The sequence below is a fragment of the Bufo bufo genome, chromosome 3 (assembly GCF_905171765.1).
Source record: "Bufo bufo chromosome 3, aBufBuf1.1, whole genome shotgun sequence".
Classification (NCBI taxonomy): Eukaryota; Metazoa; Chordata; class Amphibia; order Anura; family Bufonidae; genus Bufo; species Bufo bufo.
In genome coordinates, this window is record NC_053391.1 from 263,159,602 (window position 1) to 263,177,092 (window position 17,491).

Genomic DNA, 17,491 nt, shown 5'->3' on the forward strand with positions numbered 1-17,491 from the left:
AATCATACGACGTCTGAATGGAGCCTTACAGGGGAGTGATCAATGACTGTGGTGATCACCCCATATAGACTCCCTGATTACCCCCCTGTCATTGATTACCCCCCTGTCATTGATTACCCCCCTGTCATTGATCACCCCCCCTGTAAAGCTCCATTCAGATGTCCGCATGATTTTTACGGATCCACTGATAGACTGATCGGATCCGCAAAAACGCATACGGACGTCTGAATGGAGCCTTACAGGGGCGTGATCAATGACTGTGGTGATCACCCCATATAGACTCCCTGATCACCCCCCTGTCATTGATCACCCCCCTGTCATTGATCCCCCCCCCATGTAAGGCTCCATTCAGACATTTTTTTGGCACAAGTTAGCGGAAATTTTTTTTTTTCTTACAAACTCTCATATTCCACTAACTTGTGTCAAAAAATAAAATCTCACATGAACTCACCATACCCCTCACGGAATCCAAATGCGTAAAAATGTTTAGACATTTATATTCCCAGACTTCTTCTCACGCTTTAGGGCCCCTAGAATGCCAGGGCAGTAAAAATACCCACATGTGACCCCATTTTGGAAAGAAGACACCCCAAGGTATTCCGTGAGGGGCATATTGAGTCCCATGAAGAGATTGAAATTTTGTCCCAAGTTAGCGGAAAGGGAGACTTTGTGAGAAAAAAATAAATAAAATCAATTTCCGCTAACTTGTGCCAAAAAAAAAAAAAATTCTATGACCTCGCCATGCCCCTCATTAAATACCTTGGGGTGTCTTCTTTCCAAAATGGGGGTCACATGTGGGGTATTTATACTGCCCTAGCATTTTAGGGCCCTAAAGCGTGAGAAGAAGTCTGGGATCCAAATGTCTATAAATGCCCTCATAAAAGGAATGTGGGCCCCTTTGCGCATCTAGCTGCAAAAAAGTGTCACACATGTGGTATCGCCGTATTCAGGAGAAGTTGGGCAATGTGTTTTGGGGTGTCATTTTACATATACCCATGCTGGGTGAGAGAAATATATTGGCAAAAGACAACTTTTCTCCCATTTTTTTATACAAAGTTGGCATTTGACCAAGATATTTCTCTCACCCAGCATGGGTATATGTAAAATGACACCCCAAAACACATTCCCCCAACTTCTCCTTAGTACGGCGATACCACATGTGTGGGCACTTTTTTACAGCCTAGGTGTAGGGGCCCACATTCCAAAGAGCAACTTTCGGATTTCACAGGTCATTTACCTACTTACCACACATTAGGGCCCCTGGAAAATGCAGGCAGTATAACTACCCCACAAGTGACCCCATTTTGGAAAGAAGACACCCCAAGGTATTCCGTGAGGGGCATGGCGAGTTCCTAGAATTTTTTATTTTTTGTCACAAGTTAGTGGAAAATGATGATTTTTTTTTTTTTTTTTTCCTTACAAAGTCTCATATTCCACTAACTTGTGACAAAAAATAAAAACTTCCATGAACTCACTATGCCCATCAGCGAATACCTTGGGTGTCTTCTTTCCAAAATGGGGTCACTTGTGGGTAGTTATACTGCCCTGGCATTCTAGGGGCCCAAATGTGTGGTAAGGAGTTTGAAATCAAATTCTGTAAAAAATGACCAGTGAAATCCGAAAGGTGCTCTTTGGAATGTGGGCCCCTTTGCCCACCTAGGCTGCAAAAAAAGTGTCACACATGTGGTATCTCCGTATTCAGGAGAAGTTGGGCAATGTGTTTTGGGGTGTCTTTTTACATATACTCATGCTGGGTGAGAGAAATATCTTGGCAAAAGACAACTTTTCCCATTTTTTTATACAAAGTTGGCATTTGACCAAGATATTTATCTCACCCAGCATGGGTATATGTAAAATGACACCCCAAAACACATTCCCCAACTTCTCCTGAATACGGAGATACCACATGTGTGACACTTTTTTGCAGCCTAGGGGGGCAAAGGGGCCCACATTCCAAAGAGCACCTTTCGGATTTCACTGGGCATTTTTTTACAGAATTTGATTTCAAACTCCTTACCACACATTTGGGCCCCTAGAATGCCAGGGCAGTATAACTACCCCACAAGTGACCCCATTTTGGAAAGAAGACACCCCAAGGTATTCACTGATGGGCATAGTGAGTACATAGAACTTTTTATTTTTTGTCACAAGTTAGTGGAATATGAGACTTTGTTAGAAAAAAATCAAAATAAAAAAAATCATCATTTTCCGCTAACTTGTGACAAAAAATAAAAAGTTCTATGAACTCACTATGCCCATCAGCGAATACCTTAGGGTGTCTACTTTCCGAAATGGGGTCATTTGTGGGGTGTTTGTACTGTCTGGGCATTGTAGAACCTCAGGAAACATGACAGGTGGCTCAGAAAGTCAGAGCTGCTTCAAAAAGCGGAAATTCACATTTTGTACCATAGTTTGTAAACGCTATAACTTTTACCCAACCATTTTTTTTTTTACCCAAACATTTTTTTTTAACAAAGACATGTATAACAATAAATTTAGAGCAAAATTTATATATGGATGTCGTTTTTTTTGCAAAATTTTACAACTGAAAGTGAAAAATGTCATTTTTTTGCAAAAAAATCGTTAAATTTCGATTAATAACAAAAAAAGTAAAAATGTCAGCAGCAAAGAAATACCACCAAATGAAGTGTAAAAAAGTGGCCTGGTCTTTCAGGGTGTTTAAGCTATAGGGGCTGAGGTGGTTAAAGGGAGTCTCTGCAGTTTGTAGATGATAAAGTTCTGTTGAAGCTTCCACCAGGAGGAGATTACTGTTATTACTTTTCAGCTTCTTTTGCTGGAGTATTATAAGTGCGCATACAGCATGTGTTTTCTAGCGACATCCCCAGGCATATAGTAGTGATGTATCAAAACTGGTGCAAAGGAACAACGGCTTCGTTGTCCAGATCAACCAGTCAGATTAATCCTTTCTTTTGCCAAAGGAGCTCTGAAAAATGACAGGTGGAATCTGATTGGTTGCAGTGGGCAACTAAGCCAGTTTTCCTTTGCACCAGTTTGATAAATCCCCCCCCCCCCTAGAATTTGATGGAATGCTATGTGCACCATGTTTTTTTGTAAGTGTAGATTATTCTCACCATGGTTATAGTTATTTGTAATATGGTCTTTGCAGAAAAAGCGCAGTGAGATTGCCTGCTACTGGGAAAACCAGATCTCTGGGTGTCAGAAGGCAAACTGTGCTTTTCATCACACAAAGGGAAGATTTGTGGATGGTGCATACTTTCCTCCAAGTAAGGGTGAGTGTTTTCCTAGAAACTCAGCAGCTATTCCATGGTAAATGATTTTTCATCTACCACTGCTCTGCAGCTCACCTGATGCAATCTAAATATTCTTCTATAGCAGTGGCAAAGCCTGAACCATCTGATCCAGATGTGCAGACCTCTGTACTGTTGGCAGCTCCAGCTAAGCTTTCTGGGGCCCCTACGCCGCAGATACGTGGGGTAAAAAAAATGGAGGCTACGGAGAATGTTCCAAGCCCTACACATCCACCTGTGGTGATTAATGCAGCAGATGATGATGAAGATGATGATGGTGAGTTTGACTTGAAAAACCTACTGTGCAAGTTTGCTGTTAAACGTTTTTTTGGGGGATTGGTAGGTATCACTGTTGTCTGCGTTCTGACTTTTCATTGTGTTTAAGATCTATTTTTCAGAAGAAGGTGAGGAGATAAAGAGTTCTGCCCAACATGTTTAGTACCAGAAAATCAACAAGGAACTACTGTAGTATCTACTAGAAAATCACTGACTCCTAGAAAAGGTACTTCTATACTAACTGTGTATTCTTATTTTACAGTACAAATTTCTTATGAACACTTTGCTAAAGAATCCTCTCCCTTCCGATCCTCAGCTGTGGCATGTGACCAGCAATCAGACTTTTGAAAAAACACTGCGTCTTGTGTGGACTGGAAGCCAGTTTCTCTGTGTATCCCTATGGGATCCTCAATGTTAGTCTTATAGGAATGAATAAAGAAGTAATCGACTCCTGTCCTGTGTCAGTTGGAGATCAGGTTGCTGGTCACATGACACAGCTAAGGATCAGGTGGGAGGTTATAACTCAAAATACAGTCACTGGTAAAAAGATTGCCTTCACTACAAACACTACATCCTGCACCTTTCTAATAGGTCAGAGAATAAAATATTTTGTAGAAGTGCTTCTTTAAAAGACTTTGATATTGAGTGTCCTGAAGATAGGCCATCAGATCAGTGGTGGTCCAACTTCCACCAATTAGATGATTCACTTGAATGACTGAGCAGCAGTGAGCTGTAGTACTATGTACAACCAGTACAGAATGGAACACAGAGGACTCTTCAATTAGCTAATTAGTGGGGGTGCTAGGAGTCTGACCCCCACTTTTCTCTGAACTAAGGATAGGTCATCAATAGTAATGTTCCAGAAAATCCTTTTAATGCTGTTTATACACATTTTTAAAATCAAAGGATGTTCATACATGTGAATGGACAAGACCTTATAGGGAAAGGCGTTTTCTGGAAGCAAACTACATCTTTACGGTCTTTATTATGATCACAAGAGGAAAAAGTGCAGGTCAGGATAGAGTTTAATCTGTCAATTCTGTTGTTCACTAGGGTGATGAGCAATGTCTGATGTACTAAAAGCTACCCCTCCTCCCTCTGTTGAAATAGGGGAGACTGGGAACCGCAGTGTTAGGGCTTATGCACACGAACGTATTTTCTTTCCATTCTTTTTTATTTTTATTTTTTTTGCGGACCGTATGCGGAACTATTCACTTCAATGGGGCTGTAGAAAATAGAGAAGTTACTCAATGTGCATTCCGTTTGTCCGCATGGGCGTTTCCCAAAAAAGTAGTGCATGTCCTATTGTCCACAAATCACAGGCCCAGGCCCCATTCAAGTCAATGGGTCCGCAAAAAAATACGGAACGCACACATCCATATGTCATCTGTATTTTGCGGATCCGTACTGTAGAAATGCCATGCCCAGCCAGTATTGCTCATGTGTTTGGTGATAAGTTTCTGTAGACGATCTGCCAAAAAAAGATCAAATACAGAAACCATACGGATATGTTTTGTGCAATAACAGAACGAAGAAGACTTTAAATGAAAAAAAAAAACCTCTGATACGGAACAGCGCATCAGTGAAAAACTGACCGCAAAACAACAACGGTCATGTGCATGAGCCCTTAGTATGCTGATCGTCAGGCTGGATAGCTGTTGAATGTGCATGGGCAGATTTAATCTGATTTATGTTTTTCCACCAAACCATGTATGAAGTGGTTGGTTTTGAGGGTCAATATGTGTCAGGAAACTTTATGTATCCCACTTTAGAAATCTGGCTTTCTCCCCATGCCTGGGAAGTACTATGGCTGTCTGTTATTTTAAAGGGATCCTTGAATTTTTCATTTTCTATTTTGCAGATGTTGACTTAAACTATGGTATTAAAACCCTAAAAGAAATTAAGTCTGAAAAACAGAAGAATCAAGGAGTAGCCAATGATGGTAAGTTGTTTAAAGGTCTGTTGAACATGAAGTAGCCTTAGATAGTTTATTTAAAGGGAGTATGCCACCAAAATTTGACAATATAAACTGCTTACCTGGCGCTCTAAGCACAACTACACAAGATTCCAATGGTACCTTTGTTGTATTCTTCTGACTTTCACCAGTTTTATCTATATGCCAATGAGGGCTCGCAAGTGCCCAGGGGTGGGATTTCCTGTTGTAGTTGCCCAGGCTGCTCTGCCTTCTTTTTATATTACCTCTCCCCAGCCTTTTGCTGGTCTTGCCCTATAGGCTGTTTTATCATCCCAAATACCGGCCGAGATCTGGCGCGTGTGCAGTTCACCGCTGGCCCGGGCATGCGTACTATGATACCCATTGTGGGGAGCGGACCGGAAGCAAGGAGGGAGACTGGAGGCAAGCCGGGCAAGAGAAAGGTAAGTATATCCACATTGCAGTGTGCATGCCCAGGCCGGCGGTGAACTGCTCACGCGCCGGACCTCTGCCGGTACTTGGGATGATGAAACAGCCTTATAGGGCAGGACCAGCAAGAGGCTGGGGAGGGGTAATATGAAAAGAAGGCAGAGCAGCCTGGGCACTTGCGAGCCCTCATTTGCATATAGATAAAACTATGTTTTTTCAGCTGGTGAAAGTCAGAAGAATACAACAAAGGTACCATTGGAATCTTGTGTAGTTGTGCTAGAGCGCCACATAAGCAGTTTATATTTGTTAAATTTTGGTGACAGGCTCCCTTTAAGAAAAAGTCTGACTGAAAAAGCCCTTATGACTTTTTTTTTCTTAAATAAACTATCTAAGGCTGCTTTCCAAAACGCTTCCGTTACTGATAATACAACCATCTTAATCCGTTATGAATGGCTCCAGTTGTATTATCTTTAACGTTGCCAAGACGGATCCTTGGTGAACTCCATTGAAAGTCAATGGAGGACGGATCCGTTTTCTATAGTATCATATTGTGTCAGAGAAAAAGGATCCGTCCCCATTGAATTGCATTGTGGGTCATGACGGATCTGTCTTTCTCCGCATCCCATGAACCATTTTGGAGCATTCCCTTCTGTTCAGTTACGTTTTGTCCCAATTGACAATGAATAGGGACAAAACTGTAGCGTTTTTTTCCGGTATTGAGACCCTATGACTGATTTTAATACTGGAAAATATTAACACTAGTGTGAAAGTAGCATTAGACTGTATGTGAACCAAGCCTGAACAAGGTGAGATATTTAGAAAGCTTGTAATAAATATTCAACTTTGGAGTTGGAGTGACATCATAGTTAATGCATTTATTTAAATGGATTATCCAGGAATTTAATATTTCCACTTCACCACCATGACTGCCCAGAGAGATTGACCCCTGACCTCTGTAGGGGCAGGAACAGAGAGAGGTTTAAAAGGATCCCTCCCACCACCATTCACCAGTGTGTTCCTGCCCCTATAGCGGCCAGGACAGAGAAAAGTCCTCTCTGGCTTCAGGGAGGTGGTGGACCTCGTTTTTTATTTTTCAGGTACCTGGTTGACCGCATCGGCGGTCCTTGTGGCCTCCCTTACGGGTCCATCATCCAGGAAAGCGTCCCCTGCTCTCCGGCGGACTAGTTCCAAAGCTGGCAGGGTGACGCCGGGGTCACGCTCCCTACGGAGGGAAGCCTGCCCTGAGCTGCCGCAGGTCGCCTACCTCCCTGTGGGGGAGCCGACCGGAAGGACGTTCTGTGCAGTCGCGCGTGTCTGACGTCACTTCCGGGTTGCCGGAGAAAATCTAGTTAACAAGACATCTAGGGACCGGATACTCTATACTATTCCCCTACTAAAATCCGCCACGGGGTTTCTAGCGGACGCCTCTGCAGACACAATTAGGTTCTCAGCCAAGGACGCCGCTTTGTCCAATGCTGCCCGACGGGCACTTTGGATGAAGTCTTGGTCGGGCGACATCTCTTCCAAGATGAAGTTATGTTCTATAGCCTTCTCAGGGGAATACGTGTTTGGTCCTGTACTGGACAGGATCCTTGAGAAGGCTACAGATAAAAAGAAAGGGTTCCCTGAAGAGAAGTCCGCTAAAAGGAAAACTTCCTTTCGTAGTCAATTTTCCCAAAATAGCTCCTTTCGTGGTAGGGGTAAATCCGGACGTTGGAGTTACCCAAAAGGGGGGAGGGGTAGAGGTTTCCTCCTTAATCCGCAAAACAAGGGAGGTGAGAAGCAGTGACGCCAGGATGGGGGGGGGGGGGGGGGGGGGGGGGGGGGGGGGGGGGGGGGGAGTCTATCCCAGTTTTTGCTCAGTGCAACAGACTTCTCCCAGCCTCTGGGCTCAAAATCTTGTCAGAAACGGTTACAGGATAGTTATCTCCCATCCCCTCCCCCCCCCCCCCCCCCTCCAAATGTGGTTCTGATTTCTCACCACCCTTCTCCTCGTCAGCACAGCCAGATCTGGAGGGAGGTTCAGAATGTCCGGGACATGGGAGTGGTGATTCCTGTTCCCGAGCTTCAACGGGGGCAGGGTTTCTACTCCAGCCTTTTCTGAGTAAAGAAACCGGGGGGTTCCTTCCGTATGATCATAAACCTCAAGAGGCTAAACAAATTTGTTACCTACAAAAAATTCAAGATGGAATCTCTAAATTCCACCATTCCTTTAATTCAAAAAGATGCGTCCCTCTGTACAATCGACTTAAAGGACGCATACTATCATGTTCCTATTCACTTCTAGTCTCAAAGGTTCCTGCGGTTTGCAATAAGGGATCACAAAGGGTCTGTTCACCACTTCCAGTTCGTGGCTCTCCCCTTCGGGCTGGCCTCAGCCCCAAGGATTTTCACGAAGCTGGTGGTAGAGATGGTCGCCTCCCTGAAGTCTCAGGGTGTGACGGTCATTCCTTACCTAGACGACTTTCTACTGATTTCCAACTCGGTAGATCAGTCTATAGCAGACCGAGACATCTTCTGCTCCCTTCTGGCATCTCTGGGGTGGGTGATAAACCTAAAAAAGTCATCCCTAGTTCCAAATACCAGGGTAAAATTCCTGGGGGTTCTGTTAGATTCGGAAAAAACTAACAACCTTTCTTCCAGCAGAAAGAATTCAGAACCTGCAGTCAGCTATCAGGGCCTTCCTAGGACGTCGATCCTTCTCGTGCAGAGAAGCGATGAGTCTCTTAGGTCAGATGACAGCCTGCATAGTAGCAGTCCCTTGGTGCCAGGCCATTACAGAGCCCTTCAGTCCTGGCTTTTAAGGAAGTGGGACAAAAATCTATCCTCTTTGGACAGGAAAATCCTCAGTACGGTGGTGGCTTCAAACAAAAAACTTAACGAAGGGCATGGTCTGGTTCAGAACCCCAGCAGTGCTTATTCATACCGACGCCAGCGTAAAGGGGTGGGGCGCAAAAATTTCTTCCGATCTCTACCAGGGAGACTGGCCTCAAAGTATTGCAGCTCAGTCTTCAAAATACGGGGAGCTCAGGGCAGTTTGGGAGACAATACAGGTTAAGAAACCAACATATAAGGTCTATTCAGACAATGTAACGACCGTGTCCTACCTCAAACATCAGGGGGGCAACTAGAAGGTCTGTCCAAAAAAATCTCCCTCTGGGGGGAAAAGAATGTAAAGTCGATATCTGCCATTCATTTAAAAGGAAGCCTAAACTGTGCAGCGGACTTCCTCAGCAGGACTACCATAGACCAGGGGGAATGGTCTTTAAACAGGGACATCTTCAATCTGATTGTCCAGAGGTGGGGCCTCCCTCTGGTAGACCTATTTGCTACAAGAATAAACGCAAAGGTATCAACCTTTTGCTCCCTAAACCCAAGGGACAGGCCCCTAGCGATCAACGCCTTCTCCCTACACTGGAACTGGGACATTGCATATGCCTTCCCTCCGTTCCCATTAATCCCAAAGGTTCTCCAGAAAATCATCAGGGACAGAGCCAGAGTAATCTTGGTCACTCCGTACTGGCCCAAGAGGAGCTGGTTCTCGGTTCTAACCAAACTCTTCTCTCAGGAAGCTTTTATTCTCCCAAAGAGGAAGGCTATCCTGATCCAGGGGCCGGTTCTCCATCCCCATCCGGAAATCTTCAGTCTCTCGGCTTGGATCCTGAGTCCAACCTTCTAAGACGTAGAGGTCTCTCTGAGGGGGTTATTTCTACCTTGAAGGCCAGCAGAAAGAAGGTGACAAACGCCATTTATTTTAAAATCTGGAAAAAGTTCTGTACCTGGTCAGGCGACGAAGCCCCAGACCAAACCAGACCGAATATACTGAAGATTTTGGATTTCCTGCAGAAGGGCCTAGAGTCTGGGTTAAGTCCTTCTACCCTTAGAGTCCAGGTCTCAGCACTTAGTGCATATTTCAATTCCGAATTAGCCAGCCATAGATGGATCCAAAGATTCCTGAGATCTGCAGCCAGACTAAGACCTTCTCTTAAATCAAAGGTGCCTACCTGGGACTTAAACACTGTCCTTAACGGACTCACAGGTCCGCCTTACGAACCCTTGGACTCAAGTTCTCTGAAGCATCTTTCCCAGAAGGCGGCTTTTCTTATTGCTATAACATCAGCAAAAAGATTGAGCGAGATCCAAGCATTGTCAATAAGACAACCATACCTCACAATACAGGACGACCGTGTCACCTTGAGGCTAGACCCGACGTTTTTACCAAAATTAGTAACTGACTTCCATAGGAACCAGGAGATCATTCTTCCCTCCTTCTGTGAAAACCCTAAGAATTCTGGAGAAGAACATTTCCATACCCTGGACGTTAAACGAACAGTGCTAAAATACCTAGAGGTCACTAGAGACCTGAGGAAAGCGGACAACTTACTAGTGCTCTTTTGTGGTAAAAATAAGGGGAAGACAGCTTCCAGATCTACCATTGCCCGATGGGTAAAACAGACTATTACAGACTGCTACAAGATCGAAGGCATCAGTTGTCCAGAGGTCATTCGGGCTCACTCTATGAGAGCCATGTCGGCCTCTTTTGCTGAAAGAGCAGGAGCTTCCCTAGATCAAATATGCCGGGCTGCAACCTGGTCTAGTGTAAATACCTTCGTTAAACATTACAGACTTGACTTATCCAGGTCCTCAGACCTGGCTTTTGGTCGCAAGGTCCTACAGGCCGTTGCCCCACCCTAAGACGTATATAATTTGTTATGTCTCTCTGGGCCGTCATGGTGGTGAAGTGGAAAGCCGGAATTAGACTTACTGGTAATTCATTTTCCACGAATCCACCATGACGGCATGATATCCCACCCCAAAAATACATTTTACTCCAAAATTTGGTATGACTTAATACCAAAAAAACAGAAACAAACAAAAAAAAAACACTTTGTGGTTTCACTTGTTAACCGGTGATTGTGGCACTATAATCTGGAACTCACTGGTGAATGGTGGTGGGAGGGGTCCTTTTAAACCTATCTCTGTTCCTGCCCCTACAGAGGTCAGGGGTCAATCTCTCTGAGCCGTCATGGTGGATTCGTGGAAAATGAATTACCGGTAAGTCTAATTCCGGCTTTATGACCTATTCTCAGGATAGGTTATGAATATCAGACTGACAGTGGTCCGACCCATGACACTACCACCCCAACCCCCAGATCCACTGTTTGAAGTGGCCACTGCTGGAGCTCCAATGAACACTGTGGTCTCTTCATAGCTTATCAAGCACAGCACTGTAGATTGTAATAGCGGCTTTGCTTGGTATTGCAGATCAGCCCCATTCATTTGATTGGGACTGAGCTGCACCTAGGCCACGTGACTGATGAACTGGCCTAGGAGGAAGCCTAAGCGCTCAGAGCATAGGTCATCAGTATGTAATTCCAGATAACCGCTTTAAAGGAAGTTGTGTATATAAAGTCTGGGGCTACAACTGTGATAAGTGATTGCAGGATTACTGCAAAACGACCTTAGTGCTCGTCTGTCTATTACACTACTAATTTCTCGTGCTTTTTTCCATTGGGGGACACAGACCATGGGGTATAGCTTGAGGTATTAGTAGAAGGGACACTATGCAAATGAAAGAGCTCCTCCTCCTCGGGCTATACCCCCCGACTCCACCAGGAGGAACTCAGTCTTTGCTTAGTGTCCGGTGAAGGAGGTTGACACGATCACTATCTCTACTCCTTTTTTGTTATTTTCTTTCTAGATGGGGACACAGGTCGGCATGGCGCCTTCCTGGTCCCCCGTGGAGTGCCCGCCGCCGTCCTTGGACGCTGCCTGGCTGCCTCCATTGCCCCCAAAGAAGACAAGTGGATCCGGGCTCGACCTGCAGCTCCGGTTTCCCACCAGCCACTGGGTCACCTGCTGCCACCCTCCACCAGAGCACTGCACTCCTGGGCAAGGAGTCAGAAGCCTGAAGAGGTGCATCCCTGCTGGTCCTGGAGTCGAGGGAGAAGATTTGCAGGAGCAGATAAGTATACCTGCATCCCTGCCTTACCCATGCCTTTGATGTGACAGATCCTCCCCCCTCCACCATTCTCATTCCCCTGAAGCTGCCTGGGTGAAGCAGAGATAGGAATCCTTCTGGGGGCACTTTGGCTCTTTATTAGGGGCACATATTGCCTGCCTTTAAGGCAGGCTCAAAGGCATCTGGCAGGCTATGCGCGGCACTTGCCGGCATCGCTCTTTTTTTCTCCTGAGCAGGGACGCACCACAGAGTTCGGCGGTGGTACTCACCGCGGCTGCGCTGGCTCTTCCCTTCTTAACCCAGGGACATTAGCCCCCGATACATGTAAAGAGGCCCGCGTAACGATGGGTCCATTTTTTCATACGGCGCGCGTTCTTTTCGCGCCATTATGACGCGACCGGGGGGGCGGAGCCTCTGTTCTGCTCTGGCACTTCCTCTTGCTGTGTTCGGCCGTGCAGTCCGAACTCTCGCGCGACTTCCCTGCTCCTCTCAAATCAGGAGAATGGCTTAAAAAGCCGCCGGTGGTCCTCTTCTGCTGCCCATTAATACAGCTTTCTGCTGTATGAATAAATGCCATGCCTTTGATGTGACAGATACAAATGGGCGTTATCAGACCTGGCTGCTAAGCTAAAGCAGGTGTGGGGATAAGTCTTCCCCTTGGTTTGCCATAACTTTTTTCTCAGGCCCCACTGGGGTCCTGTCAGATGTGCCATTCAACCTTTTTTTCGTCGCCTGTCTCTTGTGCTCTGCCCCTGGACAGGATATCCTCCATCTCTTGCTCAGCCCAGTCCTCCCTCCGCATGACGCTATCCTGCCTCTCTGCGGAGACGGCGGTACTACAGCTCATAGCTGTGTGAGTTAAGGTCTTGACCTCTGATGTTTAAAAAAAAAAAAAAAAAAAAAATTTAATTAATAAATAAATAAATAAATAAAAATAAATAAAATTAAATTAAAAAATTTCCCATCTGGGTTTACAAGGACCTCCGTCCCTGGGAACCTGCGGTCCCCGCTTGGGCATCTGCCATGTCCAGCGCGGCCGCTGAACTGGTCTTAGTCGCCAAGGCAGCCATGGCCTTTATTCCTGTGGCGCTAACCTCTCCATCTTTCTCAGTGGTCCCCACAGTGGGTGCCTGGCTACGTAGAGGCAGCGTGAGCGGCAGCATACCACCTCGGATGTCTCCGTCTCCCCCCTTGCCTGTGGCGCTTTCGGACTGCTCTTCCCCCTCCCTAGGGAGAGCAATCCGAAGGGGAATTATCCGGCTCAGACGAGCCAGGTCCTTTTTTGGACTATAGGGCATTTTCAAATCCTGTGACACCAACCACCTCTCTGTGGTTTTCCACAGAAGACGCCCGACTACTAACGGAGCGTGAGCGGCAGCATCCATCCTCGAATGGCTCCGTCTCTCCCCCCTCGCCTAGAGGCGCGTTCGGACGACTCTCCCCTCCTCCCATAGGGAGCGCAAGTCTGAAGGGGAATGTCTGGCTCTGACCAGGTCATGGAGCGTGACCCCTCGCCTAAGCTCTCCACCGTGGTGGCTGACTTAGTGGCGACTGTCTGAGACACCTTTATTCTCCAAGGGGATTCTCCTCCTTCCACTGGTCAGGAGTTTCCCCCTTTTTTCTGTCCAGGGAGTTGGAGACTACCGTGTTCCCGGTCCATGAGGGATTTTTTCCGCGGTCATATCCAGGGCCTGGGGTCGTCTTAATAAGGTTCTCGACCACCCAGCGCGTGAATATACTTTATCCTTTCCCTGCTGATGGCGAGGAGAGGTGTCTCCTCCCCCTAGGGTGGATCCTTGGTGGCTGGATTAGCCAATTATATGGCTCTCCCTGTCTTAGACAGTTCCTCTTTGTAGGATGCTGTAGACAGACGCATAGACTCTCTTTCCAGGTCCTTTTCTTCACTGGCAGGCGCGTCCCTGCGACCTACCTTTCACTCAGCAGGGGTAGCCAGTGCTCTCTCGGTGTGGTTACAGCGCCACCACCAGGAACTGGCGGAGCAAGTTGCATCTACTGACACACTGGAGTTGGTTCTCCAGATGTCTCAGGCTTCTAAGATTCTTTGCGAAGCTTCTAGGGACATTGTTCCCCTCTTTGCCCGCAGGTTGGCCATCTCTGTCACTCAGTGCGAAGAGATCAGATTAAAGGTGTGGGACGCCGATGCCTCCACCAAGCGTTCCCTCGCTAATCTCCCCTTTGGGGTTTCCAGACCTTATGGGGATCAGCTAGACAAGTTCATCTCTGCATGCCTTTTGCCGTTTCTCATGTGGTAGGCTGTCGCCTGCTTCCCCCGCTGGGGGTCTCAGGTCGTCCGCAAAAAGGCCTTCCTTTAAACCAGCCTTCCCGGCACTAGAGGGCCCAGTCAGCTCGCCCTGCTGCGCCCAAGCCTATCTGCATGTCACGATTGCGGATTCCCACCAACGATTCCTGCGCTTCGCCATTAGGGGTCGACACTGTCAGTTTGTCGCCCTTCCTTCGATTGGCGACCACCCCTCGGGTCCTTACCAAGGTCCTGGACCGCTCATGGCGCTTTTTTCGTACCAGGGGCATTCCTTTGCTGCCCTATCGGGACGATATCCGGATAGAGGCCCCCTCTCTACCGCAGGCCGAGGATAGCGTACGGATCACTGTTCAGACTGGAGCAGTTCGGCTGGCTGATAACTTTCCCAAACTCCTGTCTCTTCCCGTCCCAGAAGCTCTCCTTCTGGGGATGTTATTGGATACCTCGGCCGCCAGAGTATTCTGCCTGCCTTCAAGTCCTCCCAGATCCAGGGCGCAGTGCCACATCTGCTGCGATACCCGTGCCTATCCATACGGGAGTACATGCAGGTCCTGAGTCTTATGGTAGCCTCTTTCGAGGCCGTTCCATATGCCCGGTTTCACACTCACCTGGTGCAACAGAAGATCCTTTACCTCTGGGACAAGACCTCTCGGGGTCTGGACGATAGCGTCTGCTTGTCTCAGTGGGTTCGGGCAGCTCTTCCTTGGTGGCTGTCCCCGATGAACCTGAGGTCGGGGAGATCTTTTTTTCCCATTTTCCTGGACGATCATCACCACCGATGCCAGCCTCCTGGGTTGGGGCGGCATTCTCCAGTCTCGCACGGTTCAACGGATTGGGTCGGCGGCAGAGTCTCGCCTTCCAATCAACATTTTGGAACAGAGGGCGATTTTCCGCTCTCTCTTTCTCCCATTGGACCCCTCTCCTTGCGGGCCTCCCAGTGAGGATTCAATTGGGCAATGCCACGGCCGTGGCCTACATCAACCATCAGGACGGGACCCGCAGCCGGATGGTGATGCAGGAGGTGACGAGAATTCTGACGTGGGCGGGGACGCACGTTCCGGTGTTGTCAGCAGTTTACATTCCAGGAGTGGACAACTGGACAGCGGTTTTGTCTAAGCCGCAACTAGGGGAATCCAGACGAGTGGTCTCTGCATCCAGAAGTGTTCGAAGAAATCTGCCACAGATGTGGTCGTCCGGATGTGGACCTACTGGCGTCCAGGTTCAACAACAAGCTCCCAGTGTTCCTGGCTCGCGCCCGAGATCTGAGGGCGTATGGATGGACGTGCAGGTGTCTCCGTGGCAGGACTTCAGCCTCCTCTGTTTCCCTCTCCTACCAAAGGTTCTACGCAAGATCGAGACGGAAGGGATCCCGACCGTTCTCATCGCCCCAGAGTGGCCTCGCTGTGCGTGGTTTTCGAACGTGGCTCGGATGCTGGCGGACGCCCCATGGCCTCTTCCCGACAGACAGGGCCTACTGTCTCAGGGCCCGCTTTTCCACCAGAATTTCCGGTCTCTTCGTTTAACAGAGTGGCTGTTGAAACCGCCATCCCGAAGAAGAGGGGGTTCTCGGATTCAGTGATTAGGGCCATGATCAGAGCGAGGAAGTCTTCTTCCTCTCGGATTTACTATCGTTCCTGGAAGCCTTTCCTGTCTTTTTGTGAGAGTTCGGCGTTCCCTCCCCTTTGCTTTTCCATCATGATGGTACTTTCTTTTCTTCAGTCTGGGCTTGAGCAGGGACTGTCGCCTAGTTCCCTGTAAGGTCAGGTTTCGGCGCTGGCCGTCTTTTTTTCAGTGGTCCCTTGCTCTTATGGGTCCGGTGAAGACCTTTCTTAAGGGGGTGGCACATTCGGTTCCCCCGCATGTTCCCCCTTTTGTCTCCTTGGGATCTCAATTTGGTCCTGCGCGCTCTGCAGTCGGCCCCCTTTGGGGGACGTCTCTCTGACTGTTTTCACCTGGAAAGTGGTCTTCCTTGGGGCCATAAGTTCTAATGCAGCTACATAGCGTAGTGATTAAAGTTCTGGGCGATTATGCAGAAGCTGTGAGTTCAAATCCCATCTCAAGTTTTTAAATCAGACTGGTGTCGGAGCTGGCCGCTCTTTCCTATCAGGAGCCTTTTCTGGTTTTCCAACAAGATAAGGTTGTGCTCCGTCCGGTCCCCTCCTTTTTGCCCCAGGTGGTCTCTCCCTTCCACCTTAATGAGGATCTGGTCCTGCCTTCCTTTTGCCCTTCTCCGGCTCTTCCCAAGGAACGCACTCTGCAATTCCCTGGATGTCGTACGGGCCCTGAAGGTGTATCTCGCGGTTATTGCTTCCGTCCGCCGTTTTCGGCGCTCTGGATCTGCTCGGCTATTTCCACGGCTTATCGTGCTTGTGGTAGAGTTCCCCCTGCTAGGATTACCGCTCACTCCGCTAGGGCAGTGGGGGCTTCCTGGGCAAGACGCAATCATGCCTCTGCGTCTCAGCTGTGTAAGGCGGCCACCTGGTCGTCCTTACATACCTTTACAAATTTTTATCAGTTGCATTCACTGGCTTCGGCTGATGCGGTCTTTGGCCGCAGGGTTTTGAAGGCTGTGGTTCCTGTTTGACCGTTGGACGTTCCTCCTGGCGGTGCGGAGATTTTTTCCCACCCCATGGACTGCTTTAGGACGTCCCATTGTCTGTGTCCCCCAATGGAAAAAAGCACGAGAAAAGGAGATTTTTGTGAAACTCACCTGTAAAATCTTTTTCTCGTCTTTTCCATTGGGGGACACAGCTCCCACCCATTCTGTCTATTGCAGGAGGGGGCTTCAATTCAGTTTTCTGCTTATGGTTGGACCTTATGGCTTGGTCCGATGGTTTCCTTAAGTTTTTCTTGCTCCTTCTCCTACTGCTTGTGCAAAGCCTGAGTTCCTCCTGGTGGAGTCGGGGGGTATAGCCCGAGGAGGAGGAGCTCTTTCATTTGCATAGTGTCCCTCCTACTAATACCTCAAGCTATACCCCATGGTCTGTGTCCCCCAATGGAAAAGACGAGAAAAAGATTTTACAGGTGAGTTTCACAAAAATCTCCTTTTTTAGAGGGTACAATCACCTTTGGGATCAATTTCTTATTTAATTTCTTGTAGTATAAGCTAGAAATCATCGCCCCTGGGACCTTTCAGGCAAACCCTCCAGCCCCCACCCTAGAGTGGCAAGACCTGCAGAAAGAACTATACTTACCTGATCCCCACCACTAGGTTCTGGCTCCTTCCTGCCACAGCTGGTTTGGCAATGACTGCAGCGCTGTTCTGTCTCCCCTGCGTCGTGTGATATAATGTATGGGGGACATGTCACAGCTGCAGTGACCACATGAACAGTGTCAAACCA

General features: G+C 47.8%; 1 protein-coding gene across 1 annotated transcript in view; it reads left to right on the plus strand.

Annotated features, from left to right (window-relative positions):
• ZC3H11A (zinc finger CCCH-type containing 11A) overlaps nt 1-17,491 on the plus strand; it is a 231,292-nt gene that overhangs the window by 66,808 nt on the left and 146,993 nt on the right. Inside the window, exons 6-9 of the mRNA XM_040422208.1 lie at nt 3,128-3,251; nt 3,355-3,546; nt 3,688-3,771; nt 5,407-5,487. Of these exons, the coding sequence (XP_040278142.1) occupies nt 3,128-3,251; nt 3,355-3,546; nt 3,688-3,771; nt 5,407-5,487 (481 nt within the window). The remainder of the gene's footprint in view (nt 1-3,127; nt 3,252-3,354; nt 3,547-3,687; nt 3,772-5,406; nt 5,488-17,491) is intronic.